The sequence below is a fragment of the Pinus tabuliformis genome, chromosome 9 (genome assembly GCF_031772625.1).
Source record: "Pinus tabuliformis cultivar Carrire ecotype Pingquan chromosome 9, CPIR1, whole genome shotgun sequence".
Classification (NCBI taxonomy): Eukaryota; Viridiplantae; Streptophyta; class Pinopsida; order Pinales; family Pinaceae; genus Pinus; species Pinus tabuliformis.
Genome location: NC_142307.1, coordinates 1,361,991,791 through 1,362,013,729, shown reverse-complemented (window position 1 = coordinate 1,362,013,729; position 21,939 = coordinate 1,361,991,791). Strand labels below are relative to the sequence as shown.

Sequence of the window (21,939 nt, the reverse complement as noted above, 5' to 3'; positions counted from 1 at the left end):
AATCATAAACCCTCCACAAAATCTAAACAGAACAGTCTCCAAACACAAACTCTCTTCCAACATAATCGTCTGGGGTCCTAAGTTTTCCTCAACTTGACAACAAATGTGTCCCCTGAATATTGATGCCAACAAAGGTTTGATACAAATTGTTATCTTCCGAGTAGAGTTTTAGAGTGTATATAACTTTAGCAGTTGAAAACAATTAATAAAATGCAGAAGGATCTTCAACATATATATATATAGCTTATGACAAGATCAAGAACAATAATACAAAACACAGAAGTGGAGAGTTTTAATCATGGGAATCGAAGTGACCACTAAATTATTGATTAAGCACCAAAAATCACAATGAATAGATAACAGATACCAATGAGGCCACATATTGATCTTCTTATGCTTGCTATCTATACAAAAAGTGCCCATGGGTACGGCACTTAGCATGGAAACCCTATATGAGATAATGATTATTCTAAAAACACAACACATTATAATAATTTTCATTCATACTCGTTAATGAATAATTATGGCATTTGATAAGCATGCTGACTAGTACACTTTCTGCATCCTCATAATGTCATTATTGAGGAAAATTTGGCACACTCCCCAACAAAGGTTATGTGTAGTCTAAACTAGCAGAAATACACAACCATAGAGAGATGTATGCAGATGGAGAGGATGAGTATACTAGCAGCTTCATATAAACTTCAGATAAGAGACACCTCCTATTGTGAAGTTTCAAATGCTGCTACATATAATCGAAAATTAACAAGCCTTAACATCAAAGTTACATCCTCTCCTTTGACCCTTCACTGAAAATGAAAAAACCTCGGAACCAGATGCATTGTTTGGCATTCCTTTAATTGAAGGCCAAACAAAGTAATGCCAGTGGGTTTTGATGTATCCTCGTTGAATTTTTCAGGCCAACCAAGTTTAATGATCTGTCTCTAATATCTATTCCAAAATGTAAGAGCTTCTGAGTTCTAACTTCTACTTAAACATTGTCAGAAATTCCTAGGCAGATATGCATATCTTGGTAGAAGTTGGGACAATAACCAATCTACTTAAATGTAACCATGTTCCCAGAGAAGCTCAGTATAACATTTCTAGGCATTTGTGTATATTGGGTTTCATCATGGAAACTCATAGGCATGAATAATCACATCATAGAAATTTTGACGAAAGAATTGCAATCATCTTAAACCTTAAAAAATGAATAGAATTCCAGAAATTACTGATGTTTTGCTATGTATTGCTCAAGTCACTATGTAAATCCTTGCATGACCATCAGTCAAAATGCCTTACAACCTATGCGTGAAGAAAACAATGGAGGAAGTTGTGCTTGAACAATGAGAAGGATGATAATATTATCAGTACAAATTGCTTCAAGGATCTTGATCTCATGATTTAACATGATTTTTTTCCTATTTGATGATTCAGCTTTCATATTCTGTCACTTCACCTGTGACTAAAGGACTGCCATCCAACCTAGAAAGAATGCTTGGCACTCCAGCAATATCCCTTACAATCTGCAGAGGTGCAACTATCCATAAGTAATGGGATTTTGTTCTTTAAAAATAACCCAACCCCTCGAAAGAGAGTACACCTATGATCAATGCACACAACTAACTCAACATGACCACAACCTTCTTGATCACCCCTTCATAATGTATAGTTTGCAGATGTAACAATCTGTTTTGCATCTATTGATGGAAACTGTGTTTTCTGTTCATTGATTTACTTTTTGCATTTTCTCTCCTTCCCATGTGAGGTTGGCTTGCTGCTTTTACCAGATACTAATTTCTGCAGGATGAAATGTATTAGGAAATTACCAGCATTTCTTCGTCCAGATATGATATGAGAAACAGCCTCTGAAATGTCCCACCTGAAAACATTATTTTGTGTTCAGATAGGCATGGTACTAGTATACCAACAAAAAGAAACCATCAAATAACATATAAACAAATTTTCTACGTGGCAAGGAAAACTCCTGAAAAGCAATAAATGAATCATTACAAAAAGAAAACCTGAATTTCATTACTACGGCTGCTAAATGAGATATCTCAGTCTGCCCAAAATCTCTGATCAACCTCATAGCACATATACATAATGCCTTAAGTTTGTAGATGCACATGCACTGCATGAAAGATAAGTATCAAACATGTGGATATAAATTGGTAGTGAGGGCTATATAAACCCCTTTAAGGTCAAATGTATGATCATCATTCGTGGATTATGAATTGAGGTTCTCTCTTGTCAATTTTACAGCTTACTCCTTGGTTTAGTATTTCTTCTTATCTTGGGTTTTCAATTTTCTCTTCTCAGCTTGAGATTGCAAGTTATGTATAGTTTGGTTACATGTCACAAACTCGTACTAGTTTGCTACACAGTAAATGCTTTTATGAGGATGAATGCAAGACAGAGCAGTTGTTTCATCATCTCCATGGTGAAAGAGGTATGTGGAACTATGTAATCTAGACTGGTGAAACAAGAATAAGTTTCTAACGAAACGGCAAAAAAAATATACCTCATATTGAAGTATAAGTAGGGAAGAAACTTTTAATACACATAAATGTGCATAAAGATAGCTAGGAAATCCCAAATTTTCATTTTTTAAACTGCTCTTTCTTTATAATTTTATTAATATTTTTTTTATTTTCTAGTTTCTAAGTCATAAGACCTGCCCATGCTTATTTTTGCTTAAAACTGTTTTTACAGTACAGAAATGGTTTTTATGAATATAAACCTGTAGCTCACCAAATTTGACCACAATTTGACAAAAGGCTGCGTTAAATTGAATAAAAGCTTCTCTCCTAACCAATGTTATCAGAACCGAACCGGTCATCAAATTGGTAGACACCCCGGACCGGGAACCAGTCAGAACCGGTAAAAAAACCAGACCAAAAAACTGGTCAACCAAAAACACATAAAATATTCAAATTTAAAAAAAAACCACATATATTCATGTGCATCCATATGAATCCAAACCATTTATACACATAAGAAAAATTTTATGTACGGGGGCACATAACCAAAGATAACACCGAGTGCAATCTATCCTTAAACCGAAAATACATAAAAAAAAAAGCAAGACCTAGATGGCCTCTAGCATCCAAAACAAAATCATGCTACAACAAATACCTACATATCATCAAAATATTTTCCTATATTGGAATCTTCATCATCAATATCAACCTCTAAGCATTACAATAAGATAAAAAAAATGCTTAGCATGTCAATTCAAGATTTTGTTTGAGTGATGGGTAGTAGGATCATGACAGAAGAGGTCAACAATCAATGCCACTAACGTCAAAGTACATAGAGGGATTGGTGCACTTGATTAAATGTTAGTTCGATACCCTCATACATGACAAAATCTAATGAAAACATTGCAATCCCCCCAATCCTAGAATCCTGAAAAAATCTTAAGTCTGCTAGATTTTAAGCGAGATCTAAAATTCTATTTTCTCCATATGAAATCCAATGAGGTTGGAACCAATCTCAAACATCCTGAGTCATTTCATGGTAATGTTAAAAATTTAAGTAAACATTTTTACTTTAAGAATTTAACATTACCATGAATTGCATAGCAATAATAGGGCCATAGGCTTGAATATTAGGCAGCGATTGTGGGTTAGTGCCAAGCTAAGACAAAAATTAAAAAAAAAAAAAAGAAAAACAAACACCACTTGTTGCATTCTACACGGCTTTACTGAATCAACCGAACCGGCCAAAAATGGTTCAAGTTAGCTGTCCGAACCGGTTTTTGTCTCAAAACAGTCAGATTGACCAGTTCATAATAGTTCGGTCTGGTCCTAATAACACTACTCCTAACTAAATATGACAAAAGCACAACACAAGCATTCTCATTGATGGAGGAGGAAAAACATTCGAATATAATTTTGGAGCTCACATATCCATCCCAACAGTCTATAATAGGGAAGGATTTGTTGCATACATTTTGTCAAAGTTCCAAGGAAGCAGTTGTGCCAATTTTTTTCAAAGATCAAGATCATCAAGAAATAATTTTGAGTCATTAGAAACCCATTCTACAAATTTGTAATGTAAATGATGCTAGTAAGACCGTGTATTTATGTAACAACCTAGGTAAGCCTATTATTTTGGTGATGAATTTCATCCTAGGAGGTTTTTCGTCTCACTGATTATCTGTGTTTCTAAACACGAATGATCGACAGAGTTTTTCCCTCCAGCCTCACCCAAAGCTAGGGTGGAATTTATCGTCAAAGTCTTAAGTGAGTCTTAGTTTTCTAGTCGAGTCTTTTGTAAAAGTGATTTGAGAATAATTTAAGCTAATTGAGTAAATTATTTTATTACAAGTCACTTGGTCTACTAGATCATATTGTGTCACAGAATTGGGTAAGTTATTTGAAGGTATATAATGAACAGGTATTCCCCCTTTGAAGGTTGAATTATTGTAAAATCTTATGTATATTTTAGTGCATGTTCCCTCATACTTAGACACCATGGCTAAAATATTTGAAGGTGGAAAAATTATTAATCTCCTCAAGTGTCAATTAATTAATTTTTCTGACAAAAATAAAATTAAATCCTAAGCCAGAAAATTAATTAATTAGAGTTAAAAATTAAAATGTTAGAGAAATTATATTCTTCAAGTGGAAAAATTCGTGGGTCTTAAAGAAGTCAAATTTTGAAGGTCCCCCACCAAGGGAATATTGAAATTTTCAAAAAAAATTGAACCCTTTTGACCTTGGTGGTTAAGTCAAAGTCAATTTTTTTAGGACATTAGCTCAAAATAATTATTTTTGAGCTAATAAAAAATGGTTTTAATGAGAAATTCAAAAATTCCTCAAAAATATTATTTTGACGGCAGAGATTAAAATATCATCAAAGATTTATCGATGGCCAAGATTACTTTGACGAGAATCAAGCCAACTAGTCGTTATTTTCCACTTGGAGGAATTTCTCTATAAATAGAAGTCCTTTTGCTTCTATTTTCATCTAGATCTTGAGCTTTGCTCTGATGCAACTTTGTAAAAGTTGGTGTGTAAAGCCACTATCCCACTGGAAACATTCTGATCATCATAATAAAAGACGTTGGGGTACAGTTCATGGTGTTCTTGTCTCGTTGATTTGTGATATGTGTTGGATACGGGCATTCCTATATTGTGCTTCAAATATTAATTGAATTGTTATTTCATTTGTAGACGATAGGAACATTCTATTGGTAAGTTTTGGGCTTATCTTAGGTGATTTGATTCATTGTATGTTCTAACGGTTTCTTCTTGAGAAAATATATAGAGTTTACAGGTTCCCCAGTCCTTGGGCTCCAAGTTCACAAACTGTGAGCACAGGCCAACTATGTTTGGATTCTGAATATTTTATGTGATTTTCCAACTTTGTTGAGGTTCTGGTTTAACATTTATCTTTCAAAATACAACTAGTCATTGTCAAGATCTACAAAAATTATACTTTTCAAAAAAAAATCTCAAGCATTGTATATTTCTATATAATTTGTAAATTATTTTTGTAAGATAAATTTTTCTAACCCTTGTTTTGTAGCAATTGGGGTTTTGGATTTTTATTTTATTTTTGTATATATTGGGCTTTTTGTGAAATTTTATTTTTATTTGTACAAGTCAAATCTCTCAAAGGATCAAAGAAAGGAGTAAACTTTTGAAGTCTCCAACCCTTAAAAACCCTAGACTTCTAGGGTTTTTGAGCCCATTTTTGCAAGTTGCTTATTTTCAAATTGAGGAAGAAACCCATTTTTTGAAGGCCCTAGCCCTTACCCAACCTAAAAGGTTAGTGTTTGGGACCTATTTTGCAAGCATTAAGAAGACCCTAAGCCCTGCAAGAGCTAGATCTCATTGCAAACAAGGGTTTCTTAAAGGGATTGACAATTTATCTCTAATAATTTGTGATTGCAATAGTCATAAAAATCTGATCTTTGGGTTTTGAGCTAACATTTTGTGAGTGTAGGTGTTGAGGAGTGATTTCTCTCACATCTCCAAACTTGGCATAAGCCATTAAACCTTGGGGTTTGCTTCTATTGCCTTCTTCTCTCATTTTAATTGACTGCATAATTTATATCAGATCTGATATGTTTATATAACAGTGGCATAATCATCATAATACAAGCCTAAAGAACCCAAAAATTAAGCTAATAACTCATACAAGACATCAAAGATTACAAGGGTTTGATCTATCAATTTTATTGTTGGTTGTCATTGCACAGGTCTGATCTAAAAGGTTCAGGTCTCATATAATTGTTACAACAATGTATTCAGGGCATAAACACACATAAAATAAGTCTAAATTAATTAGCAAGTCACTTAAGGCATTAAACATTAATCTTGTGGTTAAATTGATTGCATATAAGTTATTTTTTAGGACTGTTGGGCAATTTTAAAATCTGATGTGTTTTCTATAACCATTTATGCAGTCATATAAACTAAATAAGAATCATCAAAATTGACTAAAGATCATCTAAAAATCACTCAAATTGATTAGCTAATCATTGGAACTTATTTGGCATTAATATTTAGGCACCTTGTTGGTTTATTAAGGACTAAATCACTGATTTTCTGAGTTATTACAGATCTGATATACATCATTTTGACGTCTGATCTGAGCATAATAAATTTAATCTATAGTGTCTAAGCAGTCCTATAATCAAGTGAATATCATTGGAAGTTAAATGCATTGATTTTCTAGCTTATCTTTGGCATCTTGCATCACTTCTTGACTGCTGATATAAAATTGCAGACCTCTGAATACAAGGTTGCAGCGATAATAAATCACATATAAGTCTCTAAAATTGGGTAAGGAAATTTTACAATTCATAATCATTCATGGTTGAAGTGATTTGGGCTTAATTTTAGTCATTGGCATCTTTTACACTCTTGCATTCACACAAGTGCTCTAATCAAGTTGGTAAGTGTTTACTAGGTTATTTGATCTAAGTGACATTGTGGATTAATGCTCTTAATTTCTCATTGTCATTACTGTCATTAAGTGGTTTCATTGCTCATTGTTAAATTGGATATCTCTTGTGGATGCTATTTTGATCATAATTGTGATAAGAGATTTAAATTTCTCTCTTGTATCTAAGTGGCATATTGGTGATTTATTGATTATAATCTTGGAGATTGTTAATTGTCTTAAGTAGCATTAATCTTGTCTTTGAGCAATTGTCTATTTATATTATTGCCGCATTTCTCTAACGCTGTTAAGCTTGAACACTTTCTTTTCTGGTTGAGATTTTATTCATTTATTGTTTAAGTACCTCATTATTCTTAATTGAAAATCATTGTCATTAAGTACTTAACAAATTAAGTAATCTCACTTTAAAAGCATTCATCTCTTGCACTTGCATACTAAGGATAGCCTCTTGCATTAATAATTTACCTCCAAGCATAAGCTTGGTTGATAGAGAATAGGACCACCTTTTTCAAATTAGCTTGAGGGGCTTGGCATCTCTTTAGTGGTTAACACAGTGACCTTGCAGTCGTCAGAGCCACAGTCACTACATCATCAGAGGCATCGGGTGGTTAGAACACAGGGAGAGGTATCGTTAATCAAGCTTTTGTTTGCTTCCCATTGGCTTCTATCCCACAACCTACTCTAGAGACTGGTTCCAAAATAATTAAGAGGAGGGTTATACTTAAAATAGCCATCTAACTTAAAATCAATCAAGATTTTGCATTTCACCTAACTTGTAGGATTTTCACTTCATCTAGGATAGTCAAGCATCCAAGCAGTGATTGTTCATTTGATTACATGGCATCAAATTGATAATAAGCAAGAAGTTGACTCCATAAGGCACTGGTCTCACATTTAAATCTAATATAATTTTTAAGTCTTGCTAAATTTAACCAAGTAGCTAGGCCATTCAATCGTGTCTCCCGGACTTGTTGGTTGCCAACTTGTCCTTCGTCTTCACATTTCCATAGGGACTACCCCCCATAGCCTACTCTTGGGAGACAACTAGAGCAGAGAGGTCAAGGATCAGAGTGACAACCCCCGACCTAAGGCGTTGTCGCAATGCCTGTACAATCTGAGCGACAACATGATCAAAAGTCCAAGTGAAAAAAAAGAGGGAAGATTGAGAGTAAAGAGGCCATCACAAATTGAAGATATGCCTAGAGCACCACTCTTTCTGTATACAGCAAATAACTTTTCTTTTATTTCCATTTATCTCCATTCTCATCCTCCAAATATGTAGAGCATGCCTAGAACAAAGTGCCCTTGCCCCAAAAAGTCACTTTATCATGCTTTTAAGGCCCCTCTTGAACCAAATGACCCTATTGCAAGAGGTATATTCATGGCAAAATAAGATTGCCACGATGCTTCCTTGATGTGGAATGTTCATCATCAAGTCATCTCCTTTGACAAAAATATAGTGGTCCAAGCCAAGGCATTCCTCTAACAGGTTTTCCTTTGTCACGACTCACATGTCATGCCCCAAGCCTCCTCCAATCCTAGGGCATTTTCTCAACTTTATGCTTTTGACCTCCCATGTGCAAGGTGTTCTTCATCTAGGTTGTGTTTGATCCCTCAACTCATCATATATGATGTTCTAGACATCTCTTGAAGCATGTTATTCCTGTTTTGGGGATTTCTCAATTGTGCCAAGTGTGCCAAAATGCAATAATATCCTGATGCAATGTACCTTCATCAACTTGTAACTACCCTTAAACTCCAAGGGCCTTCTTGTATGCTCGGTGAGAGAGGAAAGGCCCATGAAGATGCAAAATGAACCATGTTTTTCAAAGGGTAATAGGGCCAATCAAGCATTTTAATTACCATCATTGATTTATTTATTTTTCGTGGAGTAGGGATTGATTGCTATCCACGGCTTTTCATTTTCCCAAGTATATGTTAAAATTCCACCATATAAATAGTTTTTTCTTCTAGATTTATGCAATGACTTTCTAGTATCTACTTATTGCTTGTCCCTGTTATCCACCCAAGTGGGTAACCACTAGGAGAAAATTTTCTCTTCTTTGGTCCACCAGCCAATCGACAGCCCTATGATGATCGAAAGATAGTTTCACTTCAGAGCTCTCCACTTATGCTCCAGCCAGTGCTCTCTCCCATCTAGCATACTTCTTGAAAGGAGATGGCTCATCAATCAAAATGTACATTAAATATTTTAGTAATCATGTGCTTTCATTTAATTGTTACGGCATTCACTCTTGATTGTCTCCTTGTTCCCATACTTCACCTAGAAGGTTATCCTTTGCTGCTAGTCTAGTAGGACCTTCCATAAGGCCTATTTCTTTCCACTATTCAAGAGGGGCACAAATAAAGGGCATTCACTGTTGATTGTATCCTTGTTCCCATACTTCACTAGGAGGTTATCATTTGCCTCTAGTATACTAGGACCTTCCATAAGGCCTATTTCTTTCCACCATTCAAGAGGGACACAAATAGGAGGCATTGATTAATGTAGCATGCCCAAGGTAATCCACGTTTGTCACTTTCCATCTATCCTTGATATCCACCTCCATTCTTTCAGTTGATTGTTGTTTGTCACTAGTACTAACACCCTTTATCCATAGCCACAAATGAACGAAAATGAAAAATGTAAAAGATGGTCGGGCCTGATAATAAGCACATGGGAAAAAGCCTAGCCTAAGCTTTACCCCCCTCATTAGCCATCACCTGATTCCTAAGCATATCATGATATATCCAAATCAAAGGAACTCATAAATGTCCCAACCCCAATGAGCAATAAACAACTACATCTATCAAATCACACATTGTATTTTCAATATTTGAGCTTAATGAATATTTTGTATTATTATTATTTGGGCTTAATAAATATTTAGTGCCTCTAAGACACCATGCACCATTTCTTGACTTCTTATGCATTGTTCTTAAGGTTATAATTGTGAATTGGGTCAATGATTAATGTGCCTAAATTGATAACAGGCCATCAAATGTAATGCCCAACTTCTATACAAGATTGGACATTGTTTAGTGACAGATCAAGATGGTTGATGATGTAATATAGAATTTCTTATTACTGCATCAGTGTAGGAAAAAAAACATTGTGACATGGCTACTGCAAACCCCTATTGCTCATTTGGCAGGTTGTACATTATAGTCCCATTGACCTACTTTGGTCATCTGTGGACATTAATATAATTTTATTTCTCCTCTCCGTGATAAATTAATAATAGAAACTAGATCTTGAAAAAAGAACTGGGAATTAAACTCACAAATTTTATTTTTGGCATACCTATTTAGTATTCTATCCTAGCACTAGAAATAATTGCTGCAAATCACTAAATACATAAGACTACAAGTGACGAATGAGATTTAGAAAACAGAAATGTACATACTTAGTGGGATTTTCAATCCATTGGACAGAGTCTCCTTCACAGAGGCAGGAAGTTGTTCAAAAGCAGTAAGAACTTGCCCATAGGAATCCTTCAATTGAGTTGGTATTGAGCTTTCAGGTACGTTTGGCATTTCAATCACTCCATCAATATATTCTTCTTTCAATCTAAGAGGCCCTTCCACTGAGAGTTTGGTTGTCAAGATAAAATTACTTTCGAACTGGTGGGAAACAACATAAGCACTTTGTAAGTATGACAAAAATGTTTGCTTTCACTAAACATGCTGGACTGTCTCTTAGTGAAAAATAAATCCATAAATGCCCTTTTAACGACCAAGCTAACAATTATTAATGAATTTCATTGCATCAATATTAGTGCCTAATTTACATTCATTTGAAGAATTCACGTTGACAGTCTTGCAAAATGTTGTATTTTATAACTGATTTATGACTCATCATAGAATGTATTCAAGAAAATATTACACAGATCTAATATTCTTCCCCTAAGAAAGACTATCATGCATCTTCTTAAATCATATCCCCCCTAAACAGCTCCAGATGAAGGGGTATATTGCTCTGTGCAATCAAGATTGTTGTTTAGGAGTAAACAACACATAGAAGCTTGCCTATATATTTGCATCTCAATTCAAGTTTTCATTTCGCTCTAGCAATTATCTGTCTATGAAAACACTCGGGTGATCATCATCACAGTCCGTGATAAACATTCCAGCAGTTCTTATCCCTGAACATTATCATAGCCTGAACTACAGAGCAGCTTGCCAACATCGAACATAACTATGGAGAAAAAAAGTATATTAATGTAATAATAAAAAAGCATTCAATGGAAATGGAAAATACATCATAAAAACTACATCAAGGGAGTGCAAAAGACATCTCTAAGCTAGCTTAGCTAAGTACAAGCAGTAAAAGTGCTATAAATATAATACAGAGAAAACATAGTATATCTATGAGGTAGAAAGAGTGGCTAACTGATATACAAAGATCAATGAAAGATAATTTCATCTTCTCTCATCCACCACTAAGACCAACAAAGTCCCTGGCAGGAAATATGATCCAGTCTTCTGGAAGGGGGAAGTTGCTAAAAACATGCTCAGTCCTGTGGTCATTATTGTCCAAGGGAAAGCACTCCAAACGGGTAACATCAGGTAATGTTTGAAAAACAAATGCTACTTTACAGTAAAGAGAAATCTATTCAGTGTGCTATTAACATACTATTGCAAGTAGAATACACAATTGAACACCTTTCAGGAAGTGTAGAAAGAGCTCCAGATATTTCACACCCAGGACATGGTCTTATTGACAATAAATGAGGACCATGAGGCAGTAAACTTAGAAATATAATGCTACACTTTTCACTGATTTGAATATGAGATTATCAAATCAAGTAGGAAACTAAAGAAAAATCCTTTTGTTGCATTCCTCATAGCACCAAAGCAGCTATACAAACTGAACAAGTAGGGCATAGAGGCATACAATTAAGGCAAAATAAGAGTATGATAGTTGACAACTTACACTCCTACAGTGCTTCAGTTCAGATGCAGCACAGTGCAACAAAAAAGTGAGGATGAAAGCTACCTTTCAAATTTACACAAATTGATCAAGCATGAAGAGGATCAATACACTTGTTACAGCCCATTTATGTCCAGGAAATCAATCAAACAACCATGCAATTTATCTAGTATTTGATTTCCATTGGAAGACAGACCATATGAAGGATTCAGCGCTCTCACCAGACTTGGTCTCTGCCAGAACAAGGGTACTTAAAGGTCAACTTTAACAGAGCAGCTAAGGGAAACCATGTTAAAGGAGAAGCTATAGTAATAAGCAACAGGACTGGCCAGTTCAGATAATTCTGACAGGGTTCTTGGGATGTGGAATTAATAACCCGGAAAAATTATGTGTCAAATGTCAGAATAAAGCTTCATCTGAAATTAGGAAACGAAAGCAAATTTTTAGAAGGGGACTCAAAAATTATAGTTGTTCTTATTCACATCTGGAAAGACAATTGACCTAGATAGAAGAAGCCGTTAAAGGCCTTGAAGCCTCTGTCATCTCTTATGGGATGTTCACTGCTGGTTTGTCCATAAAAATCCCATCTACGATACAGATAGTAAAATCTTGGTGGCAGAAAACATGAATTTACACCTTCCTTTTGTAACCAACCAAGAGAAAAAATTAATGGTGCTTGAAGCTAACAATTCAGGCCTGGTTCCCCATAGTTATGGCCCATGGGCAACCAAAGGATGTTGAGGTATGTTGTACATTTGCTTCTATTTCTGATGATCAACATCCATACATTTTCTGAGTAAATTTGTTGCATCATGAAGCCAACGGTTATCATGAGATAGTTGTGCACGAAGGAGAACCCCAACAAATGATATTTATAGCCAGCACTTGTACTTTTCACATGAAATCAGCAAAAGAATTCAATTTTCATGGCAGCTGCATGTATGGGCCAGCACCATAAAGATATGTTGATATATAGCAGTATAATTTTGCAGCCATTGAAAACTAGGAAGCAATCTCTAACCTCCAATTTGATAAATGTTTCCAGATTTGAACTTTTCCAGCAAATGACACAACAAGGATTGATGGATGGCACCAAAAGAGGGCTAACCTCCTGCACATTTTTCTTGAGGAAGCCCACTCATCCCCTGCTGCTTGAGGTGGTACTAGTGGATTAATCGCAGAAAAGGAGGAGGATTCTCAGAAGATCAAAATCAGCTGTTGGAGACACATTTTGCAGGGCAGACAAATGGATCATTGCTTGATGATGGGCTGCCCTATTATGGTATTGTATCAGCCTATCCACCAGTGGACAGACTATGCATGTGGAAAAGCAAACCATCCTTGCTATGATCCAGATATTTCATTCTTTGACCAGGAGTTGACATATGTTCCAGCCACAATGAAAAAATTTCCAAAATATTCCTACATGATGCTTGACGAAGCCTTGTTGTCATTCATCACCAAACACAAGAGAAGATTTATGTCTTTCATGAGATGATACAATGGCTTGGTTATTTGATTTCACTTAGCATTGCATTTTCCCAAGTACATTTTCCTGTTGTAATAGTGTAGGAAGAATAAGCATGACATTTATGAGCAATAGATTTCATGTGTGCTCTCTTTGATATGTTTGGGCTTGTACCTTCTTTGTAGAACCCCTTGAAAATGAGCAGTTAGATGAAGACTCTCAAGTTTTTGTAATAGATTATGATTGAAAATATTCTAAAATATGTGGTGTGGATTTGAAGTTTTTGATCTATCCTGTTAACAATATGCAATCCTGGTGATCCACATTGCAGCTAGATCGTGCAGAATTTTCTAGAGTTCTAGATTCTGGATTAACAATCTCAATCTTTGTGAATGCTTGGATAAACCTGCAAATGAAGATATTTCCCCTTTACAATATTTCAAAACATATATTTTTGCATCTTCTTCCAATGTATATACAAACATTTTCATCATGACACCCACATGGACTGTTGAAGAATCATGGGCAATGATGTATATTAGGATTCTTCTCTTCTTGGTAACAATTTGTGAAGCACTTTTAAATTATCTTAGCTTGATCTTCTTCTTATTATTAGTGTGTGTGTTTCATCAAACTGCTACCAAAACCATAAAGACAAGAACACAGATGTTGGCTCTCTGCTAGGGCCAGAACCTCTCCCTCTTAGAGAGGAAAACCCTTCAGTAAGATTTATTGATCAATGCCAAACCCTAGACCCTTGACTAGGATGTCCTCCAAGCACAAGTCAAGTCCTTCCTCTATTCTGCACTTTAATCCTCAGCACATAGACTTCCTCCTTCTGACACTTTGCTCCCCAGCACTTCGTCCTCCTTCTCTGCTGCTTGTCTAGAGATAGACCTTGCTTATGTGAGCTTCTTGATGAGATATGCTTCTTCTTCTCTTAGAGATGTTCTCTGCTTAAGGAGACACCCTTCCCTTGATCCAACGAGATTCTTCTTGAGATAGGTCTGCAAACTGATGTAACTGAACAACAGCCCTAGTTTTGCCACGTGTAGTAGGAACCCTAGAGAATTAGGGTCCTTTTTCCTTCGCTAGAGAGATAGGCTTCTTCGCTTGACTTGGGAGGCCTTGTAGGCCTAGTTTCTAGCCCAAACAACACTAGTTCATGGACTGTTTTGTCACTGCTGTCATACCCGCAGACTTGACCTCTTTTATCTCGCACATGTGACTGTATTCTGCCCTAGAAACAGTCCTCTTCACTTCGGTCTTCTTCCTCCTTTCTTCGCTTGTCTTGGAGACCCTTAGACTTGCCTTTTCCTTCACTTTCCTCGGCTTCTACCTTCGCTGATTTCAGAGCTTGCTTGTTGGATGTTGAGAGGGAGTGGACAGCCTCTATATATAGAGGATTGTCCCTCCTTTAGGCCGGCACTAGGCCGACATGATGTCTTTAGGCCAACTTGACTGTTTCTTCATTATTTTCATTGTTTAGCTTCTTTTGGAGGGCATTGCTGAATGGAGAGGACTTGCACTTGGCTTGGAGGTATTCCTTTGACCTTATACAATTTTTATACATAGTGTAACATGCCCTCTAAGGGTCTTACATAAATACATTGACCTTTTGACTTCCTAGAAGCACTTAAACATGTGCTTGACCTACTTCAATGAGCAAGAAACTCATTGACAAATAATATAAAAATAATTTCTCTTTTCTTGAATAAAAAAAAGATGTCAAAATTACATTTATGAAGACCGAACCTAGTTACATTTCCTTCAACATGGACGACATTGATATCTAAAATAAAATAAATGAAAGATGTAGCATGTTGTGCAACTAGACGTGGGTTTCCATGGTACATCCAAGCACATGAACTATTTTGAATGAGGAAGCTCACTGTGATATCTAAGAATACCTGAGAAATCCAAAGGACCAAACAATTAGGCCTCCAAATTTTCTAGGAATGATGTCATGCTTCACCTCAAAATCTTCAAAAAGAAAAACTAATATGAAAATTTGAAAACATATTACAATCAAGCCACTTTTCCATAGCAATGGAGTCAACAAGGGAGGCTTCAAATGCCTTTAAACCCTGCTAGATGCCCTCAACTCCACAAATAGTATGTCCCTAAAAAATCTTATGTAGGGCTTTGTTATTTCGTGGAGCCATTGGATGAGAAAAGATTTTCAAAGAAATGCCTACATCAAATCACTATAGCCAGTCTACTAAATCTTTGGAAAACTGGAGTTTGACCCTGTTACCACTCAAACTAGCAGGGGACCTAAGGGGAATCCCTAAAGGGAAAATGCTAGGCCAAGGGCAACAAATGGAGACTTAGCCCACTGTCACCTCAGCTAAGGCTCCCTTCTATTTACGAACTTTCACCAATGGGAGGAGACCCAGTATGTATGGAGTCACCGATGAAGGATAAGTCAATGGATATGAGTGACCCAAATAAACCCTTTCCCAAAAGAGTTTGAAGGATGGAGCTTGCTTGCTTTCTAAGAAAGGTACTATGTATTCTAGGGAAAGGAAGAGAGGATTTGAGGGTTAGGTTTATGGGATAAGACTTGTGAAGGAGTTCCCCAATCCCTAAAATCATTGTTAGAATTGGTATCCCGGATGGTTCTTGAAGAATGATCTTTCAAAGGAGCAGGACCACACGAGGCCAAGTAGACCTAGTCTAGGGTATGAGGAAAGTATGTAGCAACTAATGATATTCTTACCCTGGACAAGGTGGGGGAAAAGGATCAAAGAAAGGATTTCACTTGAATGTGTTGTTTTGACCCTATGAGGTACTAGCCTTGGGAATGGCAGGGCAAGTTTTGATCCCAAAGCTAGGGCTTGGCTTTCCTCCCAACTCCATCGTTGAAATGGTTTCAAAATTGGAGGAGAGCTTGAGGAAAGCCAGCGCAAGAGACCGTAGGAGATCGAATTTTTTTGATGGCTAGCTTGTCGGGAAATTGATGCCCTAGCTACCCCAACTTGGCTAGACCTGGAAGGAGGTGAAAGAATATGAGTAGGATTTCTTGGTTCCCAGTCAAGGAGGCCTCAAGATCACTTTGCTTACCTTCTAGGTCAAGAAGAAGCAACCTTACAGCTTTTATACTTCGATGTACAAAAGGAAATAGCTTATCAAGGTCAAATTCTTTGATAGAATTACCCCTAGGAGATTTCACTCATATTACATGGCCCATAGATTGAGAGATGCTATAATAGAGACAAATTCCACAATTTTAAGCAATAAATGCATGTAGCAATTAGCCTTAGAACAGCGAAAATCCCAGTCCAATGTATATGACAAAAGTAAACAAGAATAACATCAAAAAGCATGTACTTACATGTAACAAAGTATATCCAACCATTCACAATTGACAAGAGAGAAGCTCCAAGAGAAGATAGACCAATATCCACACATCAAAATTCATCCATAAAGCTCCAATTCATCCACTAAGAAAAAGTGTGAAATTCTCAAGAGAGAGAAGGGATCTAATCCAAAGTGATGATGAGAAATGAACTCATCTCACTTGTATTTATACACAACTTAGGAGTTTGAATTAGCCTCCTTGTCTTACATAAGCCCCGAAAATAAAATAGTGTTTTAATAATTCAACTTTTGCTGACAAGCCCACCAAACTAGCTCATAAATGAAAAAATAAGCCTCTCAAGAGGTCAAATAATAATCTATGCATGTCGTAGGAACCTCTAAGAGACCTAATGAGGTCGATGGGTGCCACAATGAAGAATGGGACCCTCAAAAGCAGTGGACAAGGGGTTGGCCCCTTGTAATAACTTGTGGTGCTCCAAATGACATGTGGGGGCATACAAGTGTCCTCATGGGTCTCCAAGCATATGGACGATGCTTGTAGATCGCCTGCAAGGGATAGGATGATGGTGTAGGTGGTGCCACATCATCATGCAAGTCCTGGATCATCTGCCAAGTGTATGGTGTAGATCTGGGGCCAGCTAGGCGTGATGGATGAGTTGCATCCTCCTCGTCCAATAAGTGAATCACGAGCAATCTCTAAATGGTTGTGGGGATCCATGGAGTGCAATTTGTTGTTGCGGAGGCCCATGGCTCTCAACGCTCACCCTACATGTGCCAATGTAGCCATCTGGAGAATTAGGACCTCGTATAAGGAAACCAAACCCAAGATGGAAACCATCTGCAATCCTACATAAGATCCAATGTGTCCCTTAGCCTTCCAGTACAACAAGTCACTAAAGAAATCAAGTAAATGAGCTTACCAATCATGGACCATAGGTGGGAACTTCATAATGGCTTGCCCTTCCTTAATGGGCTTCGAGATGTGCCAACGTCTCCTAAACTGCAAATGGAGTTAACCAATAATTCTATTAGGTGGTTTCTACTTCAAAAGGGGATAATATAGTTAAGGTACATCCTTCAAAAGGTGGTGGCAAGTGACAAATAGGTGAATGAAATCGGGGATAAGAAGGGGCAGCCCTAGGTCACGTGTTGGGGTACAAGGGTAGCTAATAAGAGGGAAGCCCACACTTGGGTTTATAATGTGTAGGAGGGAGCAATCATGGTACATGAGGTGACCCAGCCTTGATTTTTCCACCCTTCTTTATATGTCTTTTGCCTTTTTATGATTTTCTTTGATTAACTGCTCAAGGCTCAAAGGGGTAAGAGCATGATGTATAAGATATAGCAGTGAGTATCCCCTTTTTAAGGTGGGGTGGTTCATTGCCCACCAAGGGTTGGGACAATATGATGAAGGAGGCTCATAGAACCTGTAGGAACCAGGGTGATGGCCATCATGATGAGGTAGAGCTCATGTATTGGCTTTTGCCCACGTGCTAAATGTGTTTGTTCCAGGCATCTTTTGCATTTTGTGGTACATTTTCCTGTTGAATGTGGCCATATATGCTTTTACCTTTCTTTTTAGTTGCACTAACCTCTAGGATTCATTCCGGGTCGTGACCCATGGTGTGGGCAAGGGGAAGGGGCATGCTATGTTGAAGAATCTAGGGCATGTAGATATTAACTTGATTCTTCATTACATGATAACAATTTGTGAAGCATCTATACAATTTATCTTAGCTTAGTATTCTATTCATTATTAGAATATGTGTTTACTTCATCAAACTGCTACCAAAACAAAAAGAGACAAGAACACAAATGTTTGCCTCTCTGCTAGGGCCAAAACCTCTCCCGCTTGGAGAGGAAAACCCATGCATAAATTCTTCTTATAAAAATTTCATTGACGAATAACAAGACCATGACTCAATTTGCCTCTCCAAGACCAAGCCATCAATCCTCTTCGTGTCACTGCTGAGATCATTCTCTTCGCTGCACCACAGAGGTCATCACCATCGTGATCTTCATCACTGTTGTAGCACCATGCCCTTCATCACTGTTGCAACACCATGCCCTTGATCACTGCTGCAACACTATGCTCTTCATTACTGCTGCAACACTATGTTCTTCATTGAAGTCTTCATCATGATTATTGTGCATTATATCTTTATCATGACTTTATACTTGCTGAGGTAGTTATTATTATTGTTGCTTCTCATCATGATGCCGAGACTACTACAGAGACATCATTCCTTCATTGTCAGTATGCTACTGCTTCTTCTTATTATACATTGACTACACTACTACTCCTTAGTGACTGCGTCTTATTATGAGATCATCGTATACATACAGATCCAAGTCTTCACTGAGATATGTTCAAGATCATGTCACAGTCTGTTAAGACTTTGTGTAGAATTCGGAGATCTATCAAAGGATGATCATTGTGCTTCCTATCATTGAGATATGCACTACTGAAGAGGAGAACACTATCATCCATATCACAGTGATCATCACCGAGACTTCATGTTATCTGCTAAAGGAATACCTTCAAGATTCATAAGTGAGATCACGTTGTCTTTAATGCCGAGGTCATCATGAAGATTAGGACTAAGCTAAGAGCGTATCTAACCTAGAACTTAGTTCATTGCCGCATCCATCAAACAAGGTCATTTTGCTCCATTTAGCCGAGGTTATGATTGCACTTATACCCCAAACGAAGTGCAATGAAACCCTCCTTTTGTTGCGGCTTCTTGACACACTAGTCTATGGCTCCTTAACCCTACTGCGGTTCCATGCCTTGACTGCGGCTTCTCTTCTATGCCTGCGACTCCATCACACTGCGGCTCCATCTCTTCAAGACTGCGGCTCCATCTCATGTGAGTTCTGCCTTTTGAGCTGACCCTTTGTGGGTATTTATAGTGATGATGGTTCTATATGTGAGCCGACATAACTTCATGAATTGATGTGTCTTTATACCAAGCCAACATAACTTGTATTTATGTATTTAATTCATATTTTGGGCTGACATGAACTTCCATTGACGTTTTCGCTTGCAGACTTCTTGTGCTTGTTCTTGAGGCATTGATCTTGGTCTTGGAGGGCTGCTACACTTGTTGAAGACTTGTATGGACTCATCACATGATTCTTTGACATAGAAATAAATCCTAAAGACATCAAGAAGAAGTCTTTTACCTAGAGACACTTCTTGCTCATGAAACCCATGTAGCAAGATTACAACAATAATTTATTTCCTTTTTTTACATCAAATACAAAGATCATGTCATTATGAAGACCGAACCTAGTTACACTTTCTTCAACATGCTAACCCTATGTAGGCCTAATGGGGGAATGTGGACCTAGGTGGGAGAAATGATTGGGGTAATAATGAATGGAAAGAGGGTAATATAAGCAGATAAAGGAGCGGGACCACACAACCAAAATTGGGGTTTCCCATGAAATACCATCCCTAGAGCCAAATGGTCAGTAAAAGAGATCCCATGAGACTAGAATCCAAGGTTAATACCTAAAAGGGGTCTAGGGGACAAGAGCATAGACCTAGCCCATTCTTTCCGCCGAATCCCCCCATTAATCCATGCCAAGAAGTGTCCATGATAAGCAAACTACAATACTTAATTTCCAAATGACAAGGCATACTTTTAGGTTCGGGAGGCCCACCTTCAAACATACGACCATGGCAAATGGACGAGGGACCACATCGCTGGCTCAGGTGGCAAAGAAATGGCACAATGAGCTAAATGGTGGCTACAGGGGGTTGTTGGCTACCTACTGAGCACCACCTTGGAGAAAAAAAATTCTCCTAGGGATATTACCCACAAAATGGTGGGTAACAAACCCTAAGAATAACGCCCACTTTGTTACCTCACAAGCCTACACTTCAACTGTTACAATGTCCTTTAACAAAGTGCAATGCTAGGGACATTTTAAAAGGTTGAACATTGTCACATCAACAACTCTTCGACTCACTTTATGTGAAATTTCCACGAATGCAGTAATGGATATTTATCTCCTAAATTATGCAGTCTATTTGTCTTCAGAAAATTAATTCGGCAAATAATGATAAATTCACTACTGCAATTCTTCACAAATTTAAACACTGGAATTGAGAAAACTAATGCACACACACAAGATAAATGACTCCAATATTTTTGGACAATCATCCCTGGAAAAACTCCAATGTGGGGAAAACTAGTGCAGCAGATGAGGGTTTTATTATCAATAATCTTCAACAAAATAGAGAATACAACTGCTTTCCTATTCACTGGCAAAGCTTCCGGCAATTTATCTCAACTGGGAAAATAATTGGAATCACAAAGATCCCTCCTCAAAATCAACCCGACCTCCTCCTAGCCACTCGCACTCTTGCCTGCAACTCGCACTAGCTAACTGGACTACACAAAAGTGTTGTTGGGTAACTCGGACTACCTCCAAAAACCCTCTCTAGAACTCGCACTACCTATTGCTGCTCACTGAGACAACTCGCACTTCCTCTGGATCACTTCCCTGAATTGGAAATTGAACTACTACCTCCGAAACACACCCTAGCTAACTGGCAACACGCACTGGCAATTGACACTACTTGCTTTGGCCTTCTCTGTTGGAAATCTCGACCTCCCTTCCTTACTCTGGAATGCTGGAAACCTCCTGAGAATTTCTCTGAAAATTCACACTGCTGAAAACCCAGTTATTGGCTCTCTCTCTGGCTGAAACGACACCTTGCTCTCTGCAACTGGCCAATTCGCACTACCACCCTCTGAACTCTTGTGTCATGTGTCACCTCTCCAAACCCATCGACTTGCTCTTATAATCTCTCGTTGAGCTATCAACGACCAAGATCTAGTCCCAATCGATGGCTAAGATCATCTTGACTCCATCAAGTGACTTTTCCAAAATTCTCTAAGAAAAATCGATTTTCCACAATTAATTTTATTTAATTAACCAGTTTTTCTAAGTTAGACTTAGGAAATATTTAATTATTGGTCAATTAATCTAATTGAGGTGTTTTTAAAGAGTTTCTAACGAAACCTTTTTTGGTTATGGAGATTTGTGTTCCTTTGTCTCTTAGACATCATAGAGACTAGAACATTTGTTTGTTGTGTTAACCACTCAAATTGGATTTGAAGATTTTTCAAAGACTCCATGCCTAAAGTACACCTCAGAGCATTCCAGCACCAAAAGATCAATCAGAATTCCAACCTTCATCAGAGCTTTCAAGCCTCTTTCTTCTTCTTCTCTTCAGTCAGTGCCTCAGATTCCACAGCCCTGCGAGGAAATTGTAAAA

At 37.4% G+C, this 21,939-nt stretch overlaps 1 protein-coding gene across 1 annotated transcript in view; it reads right to left on the bottom strand.

Moving 5' to 3' along the window:
* Positions 1–810: 810 nt before the first annotated feature.
* The window catches only part of LOC149153561 (putative plastid-lipid-associated protein 13, chloroplastic), a 298,602-nt gene continuing 277,473 nt past the window's right edge, over positions 811–21,939 (bottom strand). Inside the window, exons 5-7 of the mRNA XM_089439975.1 lie at positions 10,329–10,545; positions 1,830–1,882; positions 811–1,526 (exon numbers count right to left, since the gene is read on the bottom strand). Of these exons, the coding sequence (XP_089296101.1) occupies positions 1,434–1,526; positions 1,830–1,882; positions 10,329–10,545 (363 nt within the window). The 3' untranslated portion in view covers positions 811–1,433. The remainder of the gene's footprint in view (positions 1,527–1,829; positions 1,883–10,328; positions 10,546–21,939) is intronic.